The sequence below is a fragment of the Emydura macquarii genome, unplaced genomic scaffold (genome assembly GCF_026122565.2).
Source record: "Emydura macquarii macquarii isolate MOO-44397 ecotype Brisbane River unplaced genomic scaffold, CSIRO-AGI_Emac_v2 contig_527, whole genome shotgun sequence".
In the NCBI taxonomy this organism is placed as follows: domain Eukaryota; kingdom Metazoa; phylum Chordata; order Testudines; family Chelidae; genus Emydura; species Emydura macquarii.
This window is the reverse complement of record NW_027130664.1, coordinates 1,452,933-1,475,222: the sequence shown is the minus strand read 5'-3', so window position 1 is coordinate 1,475,222 and position 22,290 is coordinate 1,452,933. Positions and strand designations below refer to the sequence as shown.

General features: G+C 54.1%; 2 protein-coding genes across 4 annotated transcripts; both read left to right on the top strand.

The window, feature by feature from the left end:
* Positions 1-2,676: 2,676 nt before the first annotated feature.
* Positions 2,677-7,757, top strand: S100A1 (S100 calcium binding protein A1). Of its 2 annotated transcripts, none has more exons than XM_067539309.1 (3): positions 2,677-2,811; positions 6,757-6,907; positions 7,474-7,757. In XM_067539309.1, the coding sequence occupies exons 2-3, from the start codon at positions 6,767-6,769 to the stop codon at positions 7,615-7,617; spliced, it is 285 nt and encodes a 94-aa protein (XP_067395410.1). In that variant the 5' UTR covers positions 2,677-2,811; positions 6,757-6,766; the 3' UTR covers positions 7,618-7,757. The 2 variants fall into 2 exon arrangements, with proteins under 2 accessions (XP_067395410.1, XP_067395409.1); XM_067539308.1 differs by having other exon boundaries at positions 2,678-2,811; positions 6,744-6,907.
* A 2,785-nt stretch (positions 7,758-10,542) lies between these two features.
* Positions 10,543-21,944, top strand: CHTOP (chromatin target of PRMT1). 2 transcript variants are annotated; one of them, XM_067539307.1, is made up of 6 exons: positions 10,543-10,736; positions 11,758-11,839; positions 13,533-13,686; positions 17,300-17,483; positions 17,683-17,820; positions 20,612-21,944. In XM_067539307.1, the coding sequence occupies exons 2-6, from the start codon at positions 11,775-11,777 to the stop codon at positions 20,812-20,814; spliced, it is 744 nt and encodes a 247-aa protein (XP_067395408.1). In that variant the 5' UTR covers positions 10,543-10,736; positions 11,758-11,774; the 3' UTR covers positions 20,815-21,944. The 2 variants fall into 2 exon arrangements, with proteins under 2 accessions (XP_067395408.1, XP_067395407.1); XM_067539306.1 differs by having other exon boundaries at positions 17,297-17,483.
* Positions 21,945-22,290: the final 346 nt, after the last annotated feature.

The following is a 22,290-nucleotide window of genomic DNA, read 5'->3' as shown; positions in this document are numbered from 1 at the left end:
TAAACCTGCTTGGAGGGGACTGAGCACGCGCCCCAGCTTCTGGGTATCAGGACAACAGGGCAGATCCCGAGCCGGGGAATTCCGGCAAAGCTAGGCCAGGGCGCCCCGGGGGAGGACCCGTCCCCGTGTCTCCCGAGGACTGTGCACTCGGGCAGTCGGCGTCAGCGGGGTGTACTGGAGGGCAATATTTGGGCCCCCGGCCCCCAGCGCCTGGGCCCTGCCTCCTCATCTCCACAGTGGCTGTAAACACTCCCTGCTGAGCTGTGTCTTACAGCCACGTCACACAGGCGTGAACGATTGTGCAAGGCAACAGTGGCGAATCCAGCCTTTGGTGCCAGGTGGCTAGGGCTGAGGCTGCTGGAAGGGGGAGCTGGCCCTGAAATCAACGACGCACACGTCAATTTCTCCTCTCCAAACCCCAGAGCTGAAAAACCGCCTCCTGGCCCAGGGTACCCGGCCTGGGATCCTGATGTGTAACCGTGGAGGCTGCTCCCCAAACGAGCGAGCCAAGATGGCCCAGCCCATCAGCAACAGGAGCGACTGGTTTATCCGGGGCAGCGTGTAGCAAGGCAGTGGCAGAAGCTGAAACCTGTTCCCAGATACCGTGACCTGCTTGGCTCCCCGGGAGCTCACGCTGATAATCGCTGGTCCCTGGGACCTGCCAGTGCGGACATGTCGGGGGTGGAGTTTCGGCAGCAGTTTTTACCAGGCCAATGTGCCAGGGTGCTGCACCCTTGGGAAGAGCTTTACCCAACAGCTCCCCCTGGGCTGGATCCCCGGGAGCCGGGCCAGGAAGCCGGGTGACCCAAATCCAGAGACAGTCCCACTCGAACTCAGGGGGCGAGTCAGGCCCCACGCCCAGATCAGAATCCAGCCTGGAACTCTGGGAATGTCAGCCTGAGCTTTCCCAAATGTGGGGTTAAAACGCGTGGGAACCAGGAGTCGTCAAGCGCCTCAGGCTGCTCTGGGATCCTCAGGCCCAGGCCCTGCTCAGCTCCGCGCTGGCAGGGCAGCTCCAGAGAGGAAGGGTGGTCTAGGAATCCGGGCACCATGAGCAAGTCCCTGCTGTGCTCCTGAACTGCTGGGTGAGCTTGGTCCACGCACATCAGCTCTGCCCAGCCACGGGGGGGGGGGGGGGGACGGACGATAAATGCCTTAAAGACTGTGAGGTGCCCAGATGCCACCGTGAGGGGGGCCAGCCAAGTCCCTAAGAAGGTATTTATCTTAGTCTGGTTCAATTATGCTGCAGTTCTAGGCACTGACCCGAAACCCAGTGCAGACAAGGGAGCCAAGCCAGGTCCGAAGCCCACTGAAAGAAGCAGAAAGCCCCGCTTGGCTCCCTTGTCTGCAGTAAAACCGGGTCCATTTTATAAGCCCAATTCTGTCCGTGTGGTTATGACTTATTCTCTGTATTGTGGTTGCGCCCAGCAGCCCGTCTGGGACAGGACCCCCCCCCTTTGCTAGGCTCTGACCCTTCCGCACACGGGGAACATCCCCCGCCCCACGGCACGAGGCCACAACCCATCGTGTAGCCTTTCCAAGTGCCATGCAGCTGCTAACGGACGGAACCGCTGCGAACTTGCTGTGTCAGCGACCGCTGTGGGGCAAGCCCAGGACTGGGAGACGCGAACCTCTGAATTCTAATCCTCACATGGAAATCCTCCATGGCCTTGGGCAAGTCATTTAACCAGACGCTGCCTCAGTTTCCCCATCTTTAATTAGTTGGCATTTGGAAGATCCAACCACCGTGTTACAATACCCTCTGCCCCATCAGGTCACAGGCTTTAGCTAGGCGTGAGTTAATCCTCACACGTCTACATGGAATCAGTCAGTATTATCACCCACCTTTCACCGATGGGGAAACTGAGGCATGGAGCGAGAGCAAGGACGTGACAGGTCCTAAGTCACACAAGGAGCCCGTGGCAGAGCGGGAATCAGAATCCAGCGCTCCCAGCCCCTTGCTCTGACCATTCCTTCCCGGGCTCAGGAAGGGAACCCAGGAGTCCTGGCTCCTGTGCTTTAACGGCCAGACCCTGCCCCCTCTCTGCTTTGCGGCTGTAAGCTGAGCCTACCAGCCACTCCAGCGCTGGTGCGTTAGGCGGGTAACAGCCGTCATACGGCAATGCCTGAGTGCCGGTGCGCGTCCGGCCGTCAGACACACAGCACTAGGGCCAGGGTTTTATCCATGCAGCCAGAATCCTCTCCCCGCTCCCATCCTGCCCCCCCCCGTCCCAGGCTGGACAGTCGTAACAGAGCTTCTGGGAGGGCGCCCGTCTCCCGCGACAGCTGGGCCCTGCCAGGGTATTTCCGGCTGCGTCTCCCGGCCTAGCGAAGAAGCCAACAGCCCGTATCTGGTTCCCTTCTCAGCTCTTCGTGTCCGCAAGCCAGGGAGCCGGGCGGTCTGGGCCCGAGAACCGAGCCGGGCTGGGGGCCCCGAGAGACAGGCTCTCCTGCGGGGTGCGGCCGGACCCCAGCTGCTCGTGGAGCTCCCAGTCCCGCGCGCTCAGAGCCGGGCGCGAGGCAGGGAGAGGGACAGCGAGCGAGAGTTTTAGGGAAAGAAGCGAAGCGGCTGGGCTGGAAGTGCTCCCAGCGGGGGCAGAGCCTGCCGGCCAGGCAGACAAAGCAGCCATTGGTGCCCACCCCGGCTCTGTCCAGCTGCCAGTTCCCCTTCTTAGGACATGGGCCGGACGGCGGGGGCGGTGCGGGCTGGGAAAGGAGGCTGTGGGGGGCCGGTAGCATTCAGGCTGAGCACAGGCAGCGGGCCGGTCTCTGCGGCAGCACACTCCAGCAGCAGCCCCCTTCCGCCCACTCGTAAGTGGCAAACCGCGACCCCCAGGCAAAGGGGCTGGGGGGGGGACGCTCCGGCCAGTGGGGCTCGGGGGAGGACGGGGGTGGGGACTCACTTGCCGTGGGGTGACTGGGGCCAGTGGATGTAGGGGCGATGAGCAGGGCTTGAAGGAGAGGGGATCTGGCCCCGAGAGTGGGACTAGGGGGGTCAGCTAATGGACGTGAATTGGGGGGGCAGGCATCAGCTGGGGGGGCCTTGGGGGTGAGCGTTTGTGGGGGCTGAGTCTGGGTGTGCCGGTGGGTGCGTGAGCCAGAGGCACACGGAGCTGGTGTGGGGCAGGGCCCACGGCGTGTTTGGGCCTGATCCTGCGCGAGGCAAAGCACCTGCAGGCGCCAGTGGCAGCAGGATCGGGGCCCCCATTTGGCGGGGGATGGGAGCTGCTGGGGAGCGAGGCCAGGTGTGAGTCGGGGGGTGTCCTGGCAGGAGGGAGCGCTCGTGAATTGGAGGAAGAGGACAGGAGGGTCCCGGGGGCCGTTCCCACCCCTCTCCGGCTCCCTCCCCGTTGCCCGGGGCCCGTCTCCCACGGTCCTGCGCGTGATCCAGGGTTGTGCTGAGTTCATGCAAGCCGCAGCCCCAGGGGATGCCCCCAGCCAAGCAGCCGCACCCCCTCCCAGCCCAGAGGCCCCCTCCCCGAGCAGCAGCACCCGCCAAGCGGGCGAGGGGCAGACAGCTGGGTGCATGCGCTCTCTGTCCCGGCTGCAACCAGCTCCCCGTCCCCGGGCCCACCCGCTGGGACGCTCGGCCAGGCCAGCGTGTCCGGGCACCGTTGCCCTCTCCTGTTCAACCGTGTGTCATAGTCTCTCTAGTGCTCATGGAGATTCTCCCTTTGTGGCCTCGCCTCACGGGGCAGGAGGGTGTGAGTTCTAATGGGGCTGGGGCTGTCCCCAGGCACTGCTGGGCTGTGGGCCGCTGGCCGTTTGTTCCGTCGTCTCACACAGCTAGAGAGGTCTTCGCCTGCGGGATCCCCACGCGCCGTACACGGCGGGTGCTGGGTGTGCCGGGAACGAGCCCCGTCTCACTAGCGATGATCAGCAGGCGGGGAAATTAGACAGAGGCGCGTCAGCCGGCTCTGAAATGCGGCCACCTCTGCAGAGGAATGCCTGGGCGGTGCCGGCCAGCAGCTGGGGCCTAGCCGGGAGAAGAATGCCGTGGGTGACAGGACCCGCGGGTGGCAGGTGGGGAGCCAGGATGTGATCAGCTCCCAAATTAGTGTCTGCCTCAGAATCCAGGCCAGCCAGCCAGCCAGCCGCTTACCACCCCGCGCTTGCGCAACAGAGCCAGGGGCTCAGGAATTCGGTTTAATGGCTCCTTGGATTAACACCGGCATCTCCTGGAGCCCAGCGCCCCGTGGTGCCACGCTGACCTGAGGGGAGCGCACGCCCCGCCCGGCACAGCCCCCCTCGTGCCACGCTGGGTTCGGCACTGACTGCAAGGGCTGGGAAGGCGAAACAGGCCCCCCAGGGAGGATGGCCCCCGGGGCATGAGCCCCTGCTGCCCGCCCACCCCGAGCTCTGGGTACACGCCACCCTGCCTCTCAGCATGAGATCAGACCTGGGGTAGCCTCCCCCCAGGGGTGGTGCTGGGGGCCAGGAACCAGAGGGACCCGATCCGGTACGGCACAGCAAGCCGTGAGCACCGCTTCCCGCCGGAGCGTGTCGCGGGCCCCGTGTCTGTAACAGGAGCTGCGCCGGGCCCCGCTTCGTCAGCCGCGCTCCGGCTCAGGAATCTGGTTTCTTGGCTCCGCTGTTTCCGCAGCAACCTTTCAGGCAGGGATTTTTTTAATTTGACATGGGGCCTTTCTATAGACACACAATGCGAGGCTGGGGGGGGGTCCGTTATTGGATAGCCTCCCCGCCCCCCGGGCTCCCATTGTCCAGCAGGAGCGGCCCGGAGACACCCGATAGCCGGGGGCCTTATCGGCAGGATGGGTTACAGGCTGCGCCACAGCGGCTGGCACCGATTCAGGAGAAAACCTAGCCCTGGGAGGCACGGCGCTGAGCCAGGGTACCCGAGTAACACAGACAAAGTGCTGGAGTGACCGGGCCGGGCCGTCCAACGCAGTGACCCACAAACACCACGGTAACGCCATCCAGCTGTGCACAGCCGTGTCCCCACGAACGTGTAACATTGATCCAAAATACCACAGCCCGAGTCCCGGGGTAACACAGCTGTGCTGGCCCCGGCGGCTGGGCACGCCAGCCAGACAAATGCAGACCGGCGATCAGGTGCTGCTCGTTATCGCTGGGGCTCGTTAGCCAGTGGAACGATTTACCAAGGGCTGGAGGGATTTTCCGTCAGTGGCCACCTTGAAATCTGGAAGCCGGGGGGGGGAGGAGGGCGCGTTTCTGAAGGCTCTGCTCCGGTTCCAGCGGGCACGAACACGGGGAAATTCTCCGGCCTGGGCTACGCAGGAGGTCGGACGAGATGATCACCGGGTCCCTTCGGGCCTGGGAATCGGAGACGCTGCCGATCCAGCCACAGGGCCATGGCGGCAGAAATGGGGCCTGCTCCCGCAGAGCCAGTGGGGCTCCTGCATTTCAGGCCTGGCTCAGGAATGGGGTCCGTGGGACAGACGCCGCTGCATGCGCCCCTCCCAGTTGCTAAGCGGCAGAGAACAGGGGCCTGGCTCACCACTTAGCCCCTTGGGTGGGTGACTTGGAGCCCTCCGTCCCCCTCAACTGGCACTGGCTGGCGGCGGGGGGGGGGGCTTCAGCATCAAACATTTAAATATTTGTGGCCCCCCGTGGATCCTCTTCTCTTCCGTCTTCTGGGCCCTACCGCAAACCAGATCCCTGCGTACGCCAGGGCGAAGGCGCCTCTTGGCGGGAGCGAGGCAAGGCAGAGTGCGCGTGCGGGGAGGGGTGTGAGAGACACATCGCCCCGTGTGTGTGTGTGTGTGTGTTCCGGTCTGTGCAGCACCTGGCACTGAGCTCCCCCGCTACAAACAGGCCCCTCCGCTGTCTCTGTCCCTTTAAATCAGCTGAGCACTGGACCCACATCGCCAGCCGGCCTGTCCAGTCTCTGGTATCAGATCCTCCCGGGAGGAGGGGGGCCTGGGTTTTATTTAAAGTCACTGACCAGCCAATTCAGGCACACTCTGCTAGAGCGCTGAGCCAGCCGGCTGCCGGGGGAGCCCAGGTGAGCCCAGGGGCCGGTACCTGTTCAGGTGGGAGCCCAGGGCTGGCCAGGGGCGAAGGGCTCCTGCCCGCGATTCCCTCCGGAGGCGTCACCACCCCTGCTCTGACCTGACCCGCCGTGCGCCCTGTGGGTCGGGGCTTTGCTAGTCTCCTGGCGCGGGACACAGCCCAGCCGCCGGGGCTCAGAGTTTGCTTTGTGCAGGAGGGGGGGACGGGGCAGCCGGGGCGGGGGACTCCAAACCGCCGCTGGCCCCCGCTGCCCCCGCGGCTCAGCAAGGGCCCTGCCCCAGGGGAAGGGGAGCCGTGGGCGGGGACAGGAAGGTCCCACCTGGGCAAGTGCCACTGCTGCCCGAAAGTTTCCCCGGGAGACTGGCTGGCTGCAGGGCCTGATCCTGCCCCCCGGCGGCACCTGGTGTCGGTCTTTCCACCAGGGCAAACCCTCTGGGAACGGCGGCGTCTGATGCCCATGCAGCGCGGCGGGGCGAGGGGAGTCCGGCCCGGGGTCTCGTGGCTCTGTTCCCAGCGGGCAGCCGCGCCCATCCCCAGAAGCGCTGCCACAGCCACCACTCATCGGCCCCCCCAGATTGGCAGCTTCTCTAGGGGGAGCAGGGGCTGGGTGGGCTCCACAGGCCGCTCGCCCCACTCATGGGTCCCCCCTCCAGGTACACTGGTGCTCAGATTGCCCCAGCTGATGGGTTAGTCCTTCCCTCCGCCCGCCATACGCGCCAGCCGGGGTCCGGGCGCCTCAACCCTTCCAGGTGCTTCTTCCAGAGCCGGCAGGATGGCGTCCCAGCTGGAGCGTGCCATGGAGGGGCTGATTGCCGTCTTCCACAACTACTCGGGCAAGGAAGGCGACAAGCACAAGCTGAGCAAGAAGGAGCTGAAGGAGCTGCTGCAGACCGAGCTGGGCTGCTTCCTGGAGGTAGGGACCAGGGCCCGTGTGCCTGGCACCGTGCCAGCCCTGGGGGTGCTAGGAGGAGGAGCGCTGGCTGCCCCCGTCTTTCCAGCACAGGGACCCCCTGGTGCCCTCGCCCCTGGGCCGTTGCTGCCCCCCGGGGGCGCTGGTCTTCCCGCCCTGCGGGTGGTAGCCAGCTGCAGAGCCGGGATTTGAGAGCCATGCCAGGTCCCAGGGCAGGATTGTTCCCCCAGGCTTGGGCCGGAGAAGGTTCCAACCTGCCAAGTGCAGGGCTCCCAGCCCCTCCCAGGCTGACAGGGCTCTCTGCTATGAAGTTTCCCCACGTTCCTCTCTGCATTCCCCGGCTCCCCCACTGCAGCCCTCACCCTTCCCCTCCCCTGCCCTCGCCTCCCTCACGTGGGGCCCCTCCCAGGCAGGCGGACATCCCTCGCCTCCAGCGTCCCAATCCCTCTCTCCGGTTTGTCCTGAGCACAGGACGGAGGGGCCTCTCCCTGGGGATCCTCCCAGGGCCCCACACCTGCCCCCCCAGGCGCTAACCCCGCCTGCCCCTCGCTCGGGTGTCTCCGCTGCAGACCCAGAAGGACTCGGGCACCGTGGATGGCATCATGCAGGACCTGGACGAGAACGGCGACGGGGAGGTGGATTTCAAGGAGTTTGTGGTGCTGGTGGCCGCGCTCACCGTGGCCTGCAACACCTTCTTCTGGGAGGACACCTGAGCGGGGAGCCGGCCTCACCTGGAGCGCCCCTAGAGCCGCAGCTTCCCCCCCCCTCCAGTTCTGAGCCAGCCGACGGACGCCCCCCTAACCAGCTAGACAGACCTACTCATTAAAGGCACTGACCTGCCCCCGGCATCGCATCCCTTCCTCTGAGCCTGAGTGTGACACTGAGCCGCCTGGGGAGGGGGCCCTGCTGCCGTGGGGCTGGGAGAGCTTGGGGAGGGCCCAGGGTCGCCATTATCCCTGATGTTAGAAGAGGGTGGAGGGGGCATGCGCCATCCATTTCCAGGACAGGGACATGGGAAGCAGAGTCGCCCCTTCTAGTCACCATGGCACCAGCGAGACCCCCACCCTCGCTCTCCACACCCTGTTCTTAGCACTCCTGGGCACCCCCCTCTGAGTCATGGGCCAAGAAACCGCCCCCCGCTCCAGGCCTTGGACCCCCATTGCCCCAGCCTCAGTGCCGGGAGCACAGGCCGGAAGCTCCGGGGTAACCCAAGTGCCTCCGCCGAGTCACCACAGAGACTCATTTGGCCCTGTCTCTTCCCACTCTCATGCCTGTTCCTAACTGGCGCCAGGTGGCACAGGGCCCACCTGGCGGGACCCCAGCCCGAAGAAGGCCAGTCTCTGTAGGAAAGGGAGGCAGGGCCCTGCTGGGAGGGAAATGGGGACACACGGGGGACGGCTGGACGGGGCTGAGGGGAAAAGGGGCAGGAGAAGCGCAGGTGACTCAGGCAGGGGTTGGCCGGGCCTCCTGCTCTGCTGGTGAGTAGGAAGTTCACAAACACGGCACCGCACCTATTCCCTGGGGAGAAGAACCCGTTTTTATCTCCTTCCCAAAGGGGCTGGGGCGGCCGGGAGCCTGGTAAACAGCCTCCTCTGACCGGCACCGGCTGTTCCATGGGCGGCATGCCAGGGAGAGAGTGCCATCTTGTGGGCCCAGCCGTGCAGACACTGAGCGTGACAGACGGACAGCTCCGAAGCCGCCCGCCCCTCCCGCAGATGTGACACTTCTCTGGGACGATGCCAAAGCACTTTGCAGATTAGATACCATCACTACCACTGGGATGGAGGGTGGTCATCCGTGCACAGCGGTCCGGAACGAAGGGGGCGATTCTGGCACGAATAAGGTGGGGGGGGGGCTCTTGAGGAAAAACGCCCTGCCATCATTAACATCCGTGCAAAGCTGACAGGAGCTCAGCGTGGAAAGGCACGTCAGAGGCAACCAGCGTGCACAGAGCGCAATGGGTCTGCGCACAGAAAGGAAAAGGACTGGACCAAATCCGGTGGAATTCGAACCCGTGACCCCAGAGCATCTGATGCTGAGCTCAGGCCACCCCCGTTTCTCACAGCAGGGTCTGTTCTCCCCTTCCCACCATTTGCAAAAGAGAAGCTCACAGCCTGTGATGCAGAAAATAGCCTTGAACCCTAGCAGCAGATCAAATAACCCCCCCACCCCCATTTATTATGTTTTAAAATCTCATGATTTTTTAATCTAATCTCATGATTTTTGAAAGCCTGAGGTTGCCACTAATGCAGCGCAGGTAACACACACACAGCATTCTTCACCACACACACTCACTTCTGCAAAGACAAAACCACAAGCACTGCAGCGTGGGTGCGTTCTCCCAGGAGTGAACAAATCTCGATTCTAAACTGATGGGGCCGCTGGCAGCTGAAGGAACGGAGAGCTGGAGCACTGAAGTCTTTCCTCTGCAGTGCCCGTGTAGATGTGGAGTAATTCAATGGGGATCGACATCAAGTGTGACTGAGCCTCACTTACTTTTTCTTAGTTGTACATTTTGCTGCCAGTTCCACCCCATTGGCAGGCCCAGAATGGTAAATCTCCCTCTTTGGTGTAGATCAGAGGACCACAAACTGTGGGGTGTGCCCCCCTAGCAACGTAGGGGGACATGTCAGGGCCTGGGACAGCCCCCACAGGGGCAGGGAGGAAGCAACACCCCACCCTGCTCTGCTCCCATGTCTGCTCCAGCCCCACCCCCGGGCTGCAACCCCAGCCTCGGCTTCCGGCCGCGTCCCGCCACAAGGGCTGCCAACCGTCCATAATTATAGGGACAGTCAGTAAAAAATGTGCAGTGTTAACGCTCAGTAAATCCATGAATGAAAAGGTCCATAAAATCGGGTAGAAATAAAACATTCTGTATTGCGACACTGATTGTCGTTCACAATCACTGATCATGACTTTATCAGTTTTCTATTATTGCACAGGCCCAAAGACCCCGACGGCAGCTAAAACCATTGCCTAACGCTAACTTCCTGTGTACAGACGATGCCAGCACGTGCACGCTCCTGTGACATTACTGCCCTGTTCAGGGTATGTTTACTGCCGTGTTCAGGGGTGTCAGCGAGACGTCCACCGTGGCAGTAAAAAGAAAATCACCCGCAGCTCTTCCTGGCAGTGAAAACTAAACGGCAAGGCTGGCAGCCCCTGGCACGCCCGGCCCTGGCTGGCCCTGACTCCTAGCTGCAGCCCAGCCACGGGCCCAGCTCCCAGCCCCACGCTGGGCTCCCTCCACCCAGCCCAGGCCTCAAGCCCCCCTGGGGGCCACAATCCATGGCCCACCCCTTTCCAACCCCGGGTACCCCCCCCCAACTGCCCTGGGGCCCCCCACCGCACCCCCTCAGCCATGGGCCCTGCCCTCTGCCCTGGGCCAGCCCCAGGCCCCCTTAGCCCAGCCTACCCCTATCCTGGGACCCTCAAGCCCCGCCCTCAGATCCAAAGCTCCGCCTAGGTTCCTCCCAGGCCCCGCCCTGCAAGGGAGTGGTCACGTGGCTCAGCCCCGCCCGGGAAGGGAAAGAGCGGGCACCCGCCACGTGATAGAAGGCCCCGCGAGAGGCGAGCGGAGTCACGTGGCTCGTTCTCGCGCCTGCGCAGCGCCGCGGCCGGTCGCCATTTTCCCCGGCTCGGCGCGGGGGGAGTAGGGAAAGGAAGCGGCGGCCATTTTGTTTTCGGCGCCTGTGGCTCCTCGAGTGCAGGCGGGCAGCGCACCGGCCGTGTGCAGCGGGAGCGGGCGGAGGGGACGGAGCCGAGCGGAGCCAGCCCCGCGCCCCACCCGCCCTGCGAGCCCCGCCCGGAGTCCTGGCGACCGTCTGCTTCGGTGAGCGGGACCCGGCTGCGGGCGGGCGGGGGCCGAATGTCGTTATGGGCGTGTGAGGGGGCCGGAGCAGGGCGGGTGCGGGGCCCCGGGGCAGGGCCTGGCAGGGCCCCTGGGGCGGGAGGCCGAGCTGCCTGGCGGGCCCTGGGCGGAGCTGTCTGGGGGACACCACCTCACCCGCCCCCCGCGGCGGTAAAACCTTCCTCGGGCGAGTCCGGGCCTGGCCCGCCCCAAAGCACGGCCGCCCGCCCGCCCGCCCGCCTGCCTCTCAGTGCCGCCCGGCCGGCGTGGCGGGGGCCCGGGCCCGGCTCTGTGTGAACTGCCTCGTCAGCTACTTGCCGCCGACACCCGCACTAACGGGGGAGACCCGCCGGGAGCCCGGTGCCAGCGCCGCCTGGAGCGGCCCGTGACCCTGGGCAAGCGGGTGCCTGGCTGGCTCCGAGCCCAGCGGTGATCGGTCCCTGCAATTCCCCGTGTTGTGTGTGCAGCTGGGCTCCCTGGGGCCTGGAGCCCCCGTGCCATGCTGGTGCAGCTTATTTGACTAGGGTCTGACCGAACCCATGTCACAGGTACAACTTCCATAACAACTTGGGGAGAAGGAAATCTTGCATCCGGGCCCTTAATACCTCCTGCAGCAGAAACTGCTGGAACAGAACCTCCTTGTCAGCAGCCAGCTGTAAATGATCCCCTCTTCCCTAGCTGTTAAATGGCATACACACCTGAGAGAGCGAGTGAATGATATTTCTGTGGCATTCATCTGACCCTACAGCAAGTCTGCCCTCCGTTTCAGGGGAAAGGTAGGTGCCTAGAGAGATGAGATTGAGACAGCGTAACTCACTACTTCATTGACACTTCGGTTTTTGGACATTTCGTGATGCCATGAAATGCTCTGCTGGTGCAGTAGCATTACTGATTTACATGGTTTTTCGCTGTTTCCACGCACACAACTTTGGCTTGGAAAATCTAGCCAAATAAGTTCCTGGGCTCAGTTCTTCCTACTAAGTCCGGCTGTTCTTCATTTCAGACTATCGTGATCTGAAGATGGCTGCGCAGTCAGCGCCGAAGGTTGTGCTAAAAAGCACCACCAAGATGTCTCTGAACGAGCGGTGAGGAAGCCAACAGCAACTTCAGCTCATACGAAATTTTTACTTAATTGTCACTGTGTCCAGTGTCCAAAATCAACGTGGTTTCTGCCCTGTTTTAACCTAACTAAAAAAAGCAGGTGGCTATGCACCTGTCTTAAATGTCAACAGATGTGATACACAAGGTTAAAAGGGCAATCATTTTGGAGGATTTTGTCAGTAGCTGTTAATATTAAAACTATATGAGACGTAAATATGGTGGGATGTATTATTTAAAAAAGAGAAACCTCGCACCCTCCTTTTTTCTTCCACGTGTTTTTACATTTTATATTGTTGACACTGCAGCATGGTAGCATGTTACCGAAGCTGCAGAAGGCTTGCTGCTTTGTCCAAGGTAGACACACGCATGTGGTCTGGCCTGTAAGAGGCATGCGGCAGGCCACCAGACCAGCCCAAAGGCCCTTTAACAATGTTCTTGGGCCTTGTAAGAGGCAAACGCTTTGCTTCATCTCCATCACTTTTCTTTCTTGGCACTGCTTTCTTTTTACTTCTCTTAAAAGTCCTGCTGTTTCATGCCATTAAGCTTTTGCAAATCTATAGCAATGAACTAACAGTGAAGCTTCTGATCATTTCACTTTCTCACTAAATCACTCTCAGGTTAAGTGTTAATATCATTAAGCCAAGGAGAAATGAAGCCATTTATATGCAGTCCCTATTCAAATGTGCGCTGCAGTGAGCAGTAATCTTAGCCAGTGTTTGCAGCTTATGTTGGGGCAGGCAGATAGTTAGGTACAGTATAGGGGACTTGCAGGCAGAGCCGTCCCTAGGATAGGGCAAATGGGGGCGACTGCCCCGGGCTCCTTACTTTGGGAGGCCCTGAACTGGGCAGGAGGTGGGCGGCTGCCGCTAGGGTTCCAGTTTCGTGCCGGGACCAGACAGGGGGCCCACACAGTGTGGTTTGCCCCGGGCTCTGCATCCTCCTAGAGACAGCCTTGCTTACAGGCCTGTTAATTTTGTTAGTTCCAGCCAGACTACATTGAGCACTTTGTAGTGTTTAATTTCACTGTCACATTTGTAGTTATTAGGATACGGTAGAAACCGATTACTGGTGAGAGAGCTTACTTCCTGGTGGTATTTTCATGCCACATAATTTTTCAAGGCAGAAAATCCTTAATACACCAAAGAAAATCCCAAATGCCAAAGAAATTGTATTATAAATAAATGCACTCAGATGGTGGCATCTCTTATGGCGACAGAACTGTCCTCCATTTAAGTATTATGCCAGAGCCTTGCTCTTCTGTTGTCAATGAATATGCTTACTGCTCTCAAACTGTTAAACAGTATGCCCCTTAAACTATTTCTTGGCTTTTGCAGTCAGATTTCAGTTTTCTTTGCTGTTTCTTCGTAATGTCTTCTCCCATTTCTCACAGCCATTTCTGCTTGTTGCTTGTTTTTCATAACTTCTTCCACCTTTAAAAGCAATAACTTAAATCTTTCACTTTTGAATTAATATATTGCACTTATCCACATCTGAGTTTCCTATTCTAGCACGTTTGTGGAAAACGAGGAATACATAACTCACAAATGACATGGTCTAAGTGTACCACTTTTTACATAAAGTTCATGGGATCTGGAGCACCAGTCTTGAGATCCATGAAATGCCATAAATGTTTGTAATAAAACTTTATTTAAACACCCATTTTGTTCGACCTTGAAGCTTTACTAATATGCTGAAGAACAAACAGCCGATGCCAGTGAATATTCGGGCTACCATGCAGCAGCAGCAGCAACTGGCCAGTGCCAGAAACAGAAGACTGGCCCAGCAGATGGAGAATAGACCTTCTGTTCAGGCTGCCTTGAAACTTAAGCAGGTGAGAGAAAGCATCCTATTCCACTGCAGACGGTTGGTGATGCCTGTCAGCAGCTGATGGCTTTTCAGGATATGAGGATTTTGCAAGGTTTCACTTGAAAGTAAGAGCTAAGAATGTTTGAAGGGATTTGAAGTTCAGAGAATTTCAGATGGTCACTGCAGATAAGTAATGCTTTATAGCCTGTTAATACTGCTTAGCTAAGTTAGTCTGTCATGTCTTGTGTTGGTTTGTGTTTAAATTTCCTCTTTGCTATTTTTCCAGAAGAGAGGACGACATGAAATTTCACAGCTTTTACCCTCTCCCCCACTTAAGTATTCTGATTCCAGTTTTCTAGATCTGCTGAATTCTTCATGCCTTAATCTAGCTGCTTTTGCATTGCAACACATTAACTCTTTTTACCGGTTAATGCTCTTTTTGTGTGTGAGTTGGGCGGGGTTCCTACCTGTTTTTTTCTTGGTTTAAGCTATTGCCAGCAATGGTCTGCATAAGGACTACACAAACTAAAACTGAGTTCTTGGTTTCTTGTAAGGTCTTGCTAAAATAACAAGACTCCTACTATTCCTGAAACATAAGTGCCTGATATCCTTATAACCTGGCCAGTGCCATATGCTACTGAGCAGCCCAAAAGTTGGCTTTCATTTGAATGTCCAGTATGGAACCGAAGATCTGAGAGAGGTGTATGTGTATTGAGTTGTACATCACATTTAAACAGTGCTTGTGCAGTGCTCTATGCTTAGTGAGTGGGGTCTGCTAGATGTGAGCCCTTGCTGATAAGATTGTGAGTAAAGAGGCAATTAGTTATGTTACTGGTGTCTAAAAGCATGTTATAGGAGTATCTTGAACTGTAAAGAATGTAACTCGTATAATCTTCTGTTAGAGCAGAGAGAGACTTGGGGAGATTCTCTGGAAATTTGTGTATATATGGTGCAAGGAAATAAAAGATTCTATTTCAGCATGGTTCTGGAGGGTGGTGCTGCACAGCTGTATGCTAGCTTTAAATGGCAGCACTGCATGACTTGAATACAGTCGTTGTTAAATATAATCCCTTGCCACATTGGGCACTCTAGGGCAAGAGAACTGTGGAAGGCTCCTAGTTGAGCTGCCTTGTCACATAGCTGGAATCTTTATCTGACTCCTGTGCTGGAGTTTGGTGTTATGTTCCTTCTCATGAAAGAACAAACTATACTGCACTCAAAGCCCAGAGCCTACTGTCCCTAAAATCAGAACCAGGTGCTAGTAAGAGAAACTTTATCTGTCTGGAGCTTCTAAACAAAAGCTGCAGATCTGAGTAATTTATGGTTTCAACAGAAAGGGTTTATAGTTTAATCTCATAAGGGTTTCACTAGTGATATAGAAAGATAGGTAAGTCTCATTTCATAAAGTACACTGTCCCTTTTGTTTGCTGAGTCAGTGTGTGTCGGAGTCTGTGTGAGAGAAAAAGAACAGACCTTTTTACTTCACTGGCACCTGTTTCACTTTTTCATTGGAACCCGTGTACACATGTACACTCTATCTTTTACGATTAAACACTGTTCTGGATCTTGCTCAGCTGTTTAAGAACAAAATTTACACTGAGTTTGAGGCTCATGTTGGAAATTCTGATGGAAAAGATGGTAGAATATAGCTCCTTTCCAGTCAGCATAGATTACGGGGGTCAAAAGCAGCCCGCAGAGCAGGGATAGTCACCGTGGGCCAAAACCGGACCGCAAAGTCTTTTAATTTACTTACTATTATCATAATTATTCTTTTTGTATTTTCTCTGGACCCTGGATCTTGACTATACCTTGACCAAGAAATTTGGACCTTGACAAAAGATAATGGATTGCCTCTTCCATAGAGTCCTAGAGCACGACCTGCCTCTAATGCCCTTTATCTTGCCGAGGGACTTGGGCTGAATTGATGAGTGTTTTGGAAATGCATGTAAATATATCGAATGTGGAGGTACAGCCAGTGGATCAAGTGGAGCATTGCATGCTAGGACCAGTAGCCTGCACAGGTCACACGTTCTTACTAAAGATGATAGCTGCAATGTGTCCCTCTGGGAAAATTTGGGGGTCCTCATATAGGTTAGTAGTGTTGGGATGCTCCTCAGCGGTCATCACCAATTGACTTTGAAAGGTCCATTGTTTTAGCAAGTAGCAGGCAATTGGCATTCCCTGGATCTAGGATAGTCTGTCCATTTTGAATGTATTGTGGCTGGCTGCTTTGCTGCCAAGAATTACTATGGAGCATTGATTTGAATACCAGGTTAAAATCCCATTTGCTCTTTAGTGGTTTACAGAAATTCTTTCCGAAGGAGTTACCCTTGTGCTAGCTTTAGGCAAGACTGAAGTTGTGCATCCATTTATGCCTCTGCTACTTTCTGATGGCTGGTACCTAGGGGAACAGGGACTGTTCCTATTGAGGAGTATCCGGTGAAGAGTATGTTATGATCTAGTCTGGTAGGTGGGTCATTGTGAGGGCTCCAGTGATTTACGGAGGCCATGGAGTCACAGCTATGAACTCTCAAACTCAGCACGCCCCCATCCCCTCCTGCTTCACTCAGGACAGCAACATTTCCCCTAATGCATGACCGTCCCTTCCTGTGTTTCACCAAATGTGAACCATTGTGCTAGTGTCCTATTCCAATGCAAACCGTACAAGGGGCAGGTCTGGCTGCACAGGGTAAGAAGTTTGGTGTTGCAGACCTGTTGTAGTTCATCTAAAAGCTGTTACATTGCCTAAAACTGTGAAATGGCTGAAATCTAATGATTGTATTTGCAGATAGCTGGTACTTAACATCATTCTAGCCCTAATAGCCACTCTCCAGAGAAGCTGGGCAAAAGCAGCTTTAAAATGTATTAGACACACACAACCAAATTTATGGTATTATGCCAACAAATCCTCAAATCGGTCTAAGTATTTCCTTAACTGCCTTGAACTCAGTTATTGGGCATTTGAGGCGAGAGAACAGTCTTGGTCTTAACTCTTAATTTCTTGGCTCTTGTGACTTTTAAGTTGGCGCTTAATGCAGATGTTTTGATGAGGATAAATATTCCCATTTGTACCCTTCCATATTTGTCTTTATAAGCTAGCATCGTCTTCCCTTAGCAGCTGGTTTAGTCTCTGTGGATGACTAGGGAAATCTAGACAAAAGACTGGAACAGAAACTTTGGGGCATATGATTATCAGAGGGTGAGTGCACAAGTCTCCTGGCTGTAGACAATATAACTTTCTCTAGATGTCTGCAGCCGGCTCGCCACTAGTACCTGCGCACTTTTCTCAAATGGAAGTCTGCAGCCCACCTTTGATTAGGTGTCTTTCACTTCCTCAGTGACAGTTCTAAAATGGAAATGTCTGGACTTAAAACTCTGAATTTTTACTCATCTCCATGCAAACACTTGCTCCCGGGGGATAGTCTTGGATGCACTGGGCTTACACATGACAAATTGTCCCTTTCTAGACATGATCTTTCTTGAGACCTAAACACTTTGCAGTGGATCTTTGCCCTGTGTAAGATTCTGCCCCCTCCTTTGCTGGTGGAGTATCTGTTTCCATCTGTATCAGTGGCATTATAAGTTCCTGATAGCTGCATGACTTTCCTGGTTTTTAAAAAAATCTTTCATTCCAGAAGAGCTTAAAGCAGCGTCTGGGTAAAAGTAATATCCAGGCACGATTAGGCCGGCCAGCAGGACCCCTTGCTCGTGGAGCTGTTGGAGGACGAGGGCTACCTATGGGTCAGAGAGGTTTGCCACGAGGAGCTATGCGTGGTGGACGTGGAGCAAGGGCATTGCTGAGAGGAGGCATTCCCCTCAGAGGTGAGTATATTGGCTGAGTTTGCAGTAGTCAGTTGTAGATGGCTGACAGCAATGCTGTGCTGCTTTACCTCTTTGCATCTTAATATGGGAAATAAAATATACCTGGGGGGTGTTAATCAGTGGCAGCTGCTAAGTTTGACAACTAGCTTCTTTTATGATTGACCTGTTTTTGATTATTTTTTCCCTCACCCCATTAAAGGTCAGAGTTTACTTCGGGGAGGACGTGGTGTATCCCCTAGGATGGGCCTAAGAAGAGGTGGCGTTAGAGGTCGTGGTGGACCTGGGAGAGGTGGTCTAGGCAGAGGAGCCATGGGTCGTGGAGGAATTGGTGGCAGAGGTTAGTGTGCTGACATTTGGGAAGGGGTGAGGGCATTGTTTAGAGAAGAACCTGGAGCAGCCTTTAACTTTCACCTTCTTGATTCAAATACAATGTGTCTGAGCACCTATGAAGTAAAACCTTCATCATAAAGATGCACTTGTTTGTATCCAGTGTACAAAATAGATTCAAACACATAATATCTTAATTTTCTGAACTGTCAATTTTAGCTGCCTTTGTGCTGAAAGACAAGATCCTTGCTGGTGGCATTGCTTCCCAGGAGGTTCTGACTAGTGGCGGTGAAACTGACCGGAGTCTTGTCAGTGTCACACTGCTGCTAGGTGAGGCTTTGAGTAGCAGCAAAGGCACTGGTGCAGTTTCTGTACATACAACATTGCGTGGTTTAACTTTCCAAATAGGAATGAAGTGTAACCTTCACAACCACACAGTGCTAGACACATACATTCTTTAAATGAAAGACTACATTCTGCAGAAACTGAGAGCTTAGGCCTCCAGCCACAACAGGGAAGCTTCCTACTTGCTGCTTGAATGGCATTTTTTTTCCCAAGCCCTGGTTTTATTAGTTCACTGGAAGTTTGAAACTGAATCTGTTTCTAAGGGCTGGTTCACACTTACCGCGCGATTCGGCGGCAGTTGATGGGAGTTACGCAAACTACGCAGAGTAGTTTACCTAATTGCGTCCCAGTCGGCTCAGCACTAGGCTAGTTGAGGGGGTGGACTTACTCAGTCGACTTCCTGATCGATTGAGCAGGTCTTACTGACTGCTCAATCGATCAAGAAAGATCGATCTGGCAGCGGCGATTTTTGCTGCCGTCAGTCTGAACATAGCCTTAGATACTTGATCCTTTTCATAGTACAAAGTATACAGCCGTCCCCAAATGGATTGGCACTGGAACAAATGTAGGTTGTGATCACAACTGACTTAGTGGAGTCATTAATGCCCACACCCAGGGAATTGGCAACTGGGACATCACAGCAATCGTACCTCACTGTGAGCCACATGCTGTGTTTTTTATTTTAGCAAAAGTCCCGTTGATTTCCAGTGTGAGTTTATTGCCAAACTTTGCAGCCTCAGTGTTCCTTGATGTTGTGGTACAAGGCAGATAAGAACCTACAACTTCCTTGCTTTTGTGAATTAATATTGGAGACTAAACAATATTTCCTAGTCTTACTGGTAGAATGACATTGATTCAGTCCTGCTGGACTGAAACAGGTCTCTCAGAATTAATTATAAATATAAATTTGGTGGGGTATGTATAGAGCAAGCTTCTTAATCATTAATGGCTTTGCTGCTTTGTCTGAAGTTTGATAGGGAGGCTGGTGAAGAATAAAGGCTAATTATACTTGACTAGCAACGGTCTAATGCATCGTGGCACTAATGTCTGTTACGGATTAATGCCAAGCTAAATGGGACCAAGCAATGTAAAGTGTACCACTGGGTTACTGAAAGGATCCTGCCTTTGATGCTGATGGGCATGCTCAATCCTGTACAAGACTGCGACTTCAAAAGGCATCTCAGTCAGTGGAGACTTCACTGCTTTTAAATATAGAAAGGAAACGAAGTACAAAACCAGAGTTACAGCACTATATGGATTTCCTAGCACTGCATCTGTCTCCCCAAGTAACATGGGATCGATCATTAGTGCTGGTGAGCTCTCTGCTTTGGTAAATTTAGACTGTGCAGTGAGTAAGGGTGAAATACTCATTTCGACATCTCAGAGAAACAGGTTGCTTCTCTTTAAAGAGTGTTTGTGTATATAACTATAGTAGACAAACCCTAGGTTTTCGTTATGCTGGTTGATACAGAACAGGGTTACAAAAAATAGTCCACACTAACTGTTGGTTCTGCCTAAATCCAACTGCAAAAACCTTCTTTGTTAACGGTCTCCCTCAATAAATCTAGATTATTGGCATTGTAATAGCAGGGTCTGTCACAACACTAGTGATTGATACTTGTTCAGAGGGGAAGCCTTCCTGTTTAATGTGAATTGCCACTCTATTAAATGACATAGTTTGTAACTTGCCCGCAAGTAGGAAGTCATTAGCTCTCATGCTATGTAGAGTAGATGCGTGTGTTTAGAGTGCAGCAGACATATGTGGTGGTTTACAAAATGGGCTTAAAGAAAAGTTCCCCCCCTCCCAAGAGTTTAGTGTGATTTAGACACATACGCTGATAGCTCAGGGAAACATGAAAAGCTCTTTGGGAAGGAGACGAATGTAGAAGAGTTCATGAAAGTGGGTTTGGAGGAGGAAAAGAGGGAAGGAAAATATCCCAAGCATGAGTGGGGGGCAGTGAGGGAGACGGTAGCATATGGAAGCGTGTAATGAGCGGGTGAGTTGGAGGATGAACTGAGAGCAGAGAGACAGGTGGGAGACAGTTGCACAGAGATTTGAATAGATACTTGATGCGCATAGGAAGAGAGACAGCCAGGGGAGTGACTTGACAAGGGGCTGACCCGGTCAGCAGCAGAAGCAGCACTGTTGGTCACCAGCCTACCTCCACCTTGCATGTGGCGCTCTTGTGTACCACGTAGTGCACAGTGTGTCACTCGAGTTCCTCGTCACTGAACATTGTTACATGCCTGAGGGGCTTCTTCAGTGAACCACACACCCAAATGTGTTGCCTTGTCTAGGCTGTATGGGGTAGCCGAGTTGAGGGCGCACAGGCAGCCCCAGCTAAACTCACTGGTGGGATTACGTCAGATCCTTAATGTGTTTGTTGCTCTCTCTCTGTTCAAGTCTGTGGTGTGTTTCAGTGTAGTGCATAACTGTAATCTCGTTTCACTGTAAGGTCGTGGCATGGCAGGTCGGGGAAGAGGGGGCTTCGGTGGTCGTGGCAGAGGCAGAGGACGAGGAAGAGGGTCTGCACGTCCTGCGTTGACCAAGGAACAGCTGGACAACCAATTAGATGCTTACATGTCTAAAACAAAAGGACATCTCGATGCTGAGCTGGATGCTTACATGGCTCAGACAGATCCAGAAACTAATGACTGAAGGTCCTTCTGATGGACTCGCATTGAAGTTAATGTGTATGTCAATGCCCATAAGCTAAAAATGGAAAAACCTGATTCATGCTGAAAGGACCTGCAGGAACCGGGGCGGCCCTGTTTTACCAAGAGATCAGATTTTAGTGTGTTCCTTTTACATTTTGATACTATATGTTGTATGAAACCTTTTTTGGATTGGCTTTTATATTTTGTCCTAACTACTCTGAAAATGAGTGTGACAGACCTGTTGCAGAAACAGCCACTGACATCAGTGCTGGTACGTGTGCTCAGCACTCCAGCCAGACTCATTGGCACAATACGTTCCTTAGTGCTCATGAAGGGAAAACGTTGCAAGTATGCCACAATCTGTGCTTCTCTAGGTGCTGAATACAAGCTATGGGATCACATGGTTAAATGTGCCTATTACTCTGGTTTGTTTCAGGATAGGAGTTGATCCCCTAGTGTGGCTAAAAGGTAAATTTCTACATTTGCAGTTTTATTGTTGCAATAACTCATCTGAAATAAGCATACCAAAACTTCTCCCTCCAGGACTGCCTAATCAATCAAATTCAGGTATAAGGAAGATAGTGCTCCTCTATTGTAGACGTGTCAATCTTTCATTTTGTACCGAAAGTTTGTCCTCGTTGGTTGCTAGCATTCTAACATAGTACAGAGAAGATTTTCCAAGCTAAAGACTATTTTGGGGATAAAATTTGAATTTCTTTTGTATCATGTTTGAAGGGATGGCACTAATGGCTTCTGTGTACCAAAATCTAGAAAAGAACTAGTTTTTGTTTTAAGGATTTTGAAACAGGCACATGAATGACGTCTGTGATAAGAAAATCATGGGTAGAATAGTCTCTCCAAAGTACTGGGTCCAAAATTGGTTTTATCAACAAGTGCTGTTACCTTTCAGTGTAACCAAAACTGAATTTTCAATCCAGACCCACTTCGGTGGCTTCTGTGCTCATTTAACCCGGGTTGGCTTTAGAAGTTGAGAAGGGGTTTGGTTTTTTTCCCCCTGCCTGAAGATTTAAGTTCAACCATCCTGTGAACTGTTCCAGTTTCAATGGAATCTTGTATTTCTGGTTCGTTGTGACAAACAAAGGAGAAACAATTATAAAAACGATATGTGGACTTTGTGGAGTTTTTAAAGGCTGTAAGTTGTAAGAATGGTGTTCTCCAGCATTCATTGTGGATTGTAAACTCGGGGGTGAATAACTTATGGTGGGCATGAGAGGGCAGTAAACTCTCACCCTTTCCTGAATGGAACATCGGAACTGTGCTTAGAAAACATCTTGTAGGTTAGAACACATTCCTGATGCAGCTTCCTCTCCCGTGGCTGGCAGTCTGCTTTTAGCTGGAATATCATTTAAATCCCAGTTCTCCTGGTGTAGATTGGAGGGTGGGGGGCCTGCTTAGCTGCTCACTGCCTCCAAACCTTTGTTATGCATGCTGTTGCTTATATAGTGTTTCCAGCTAA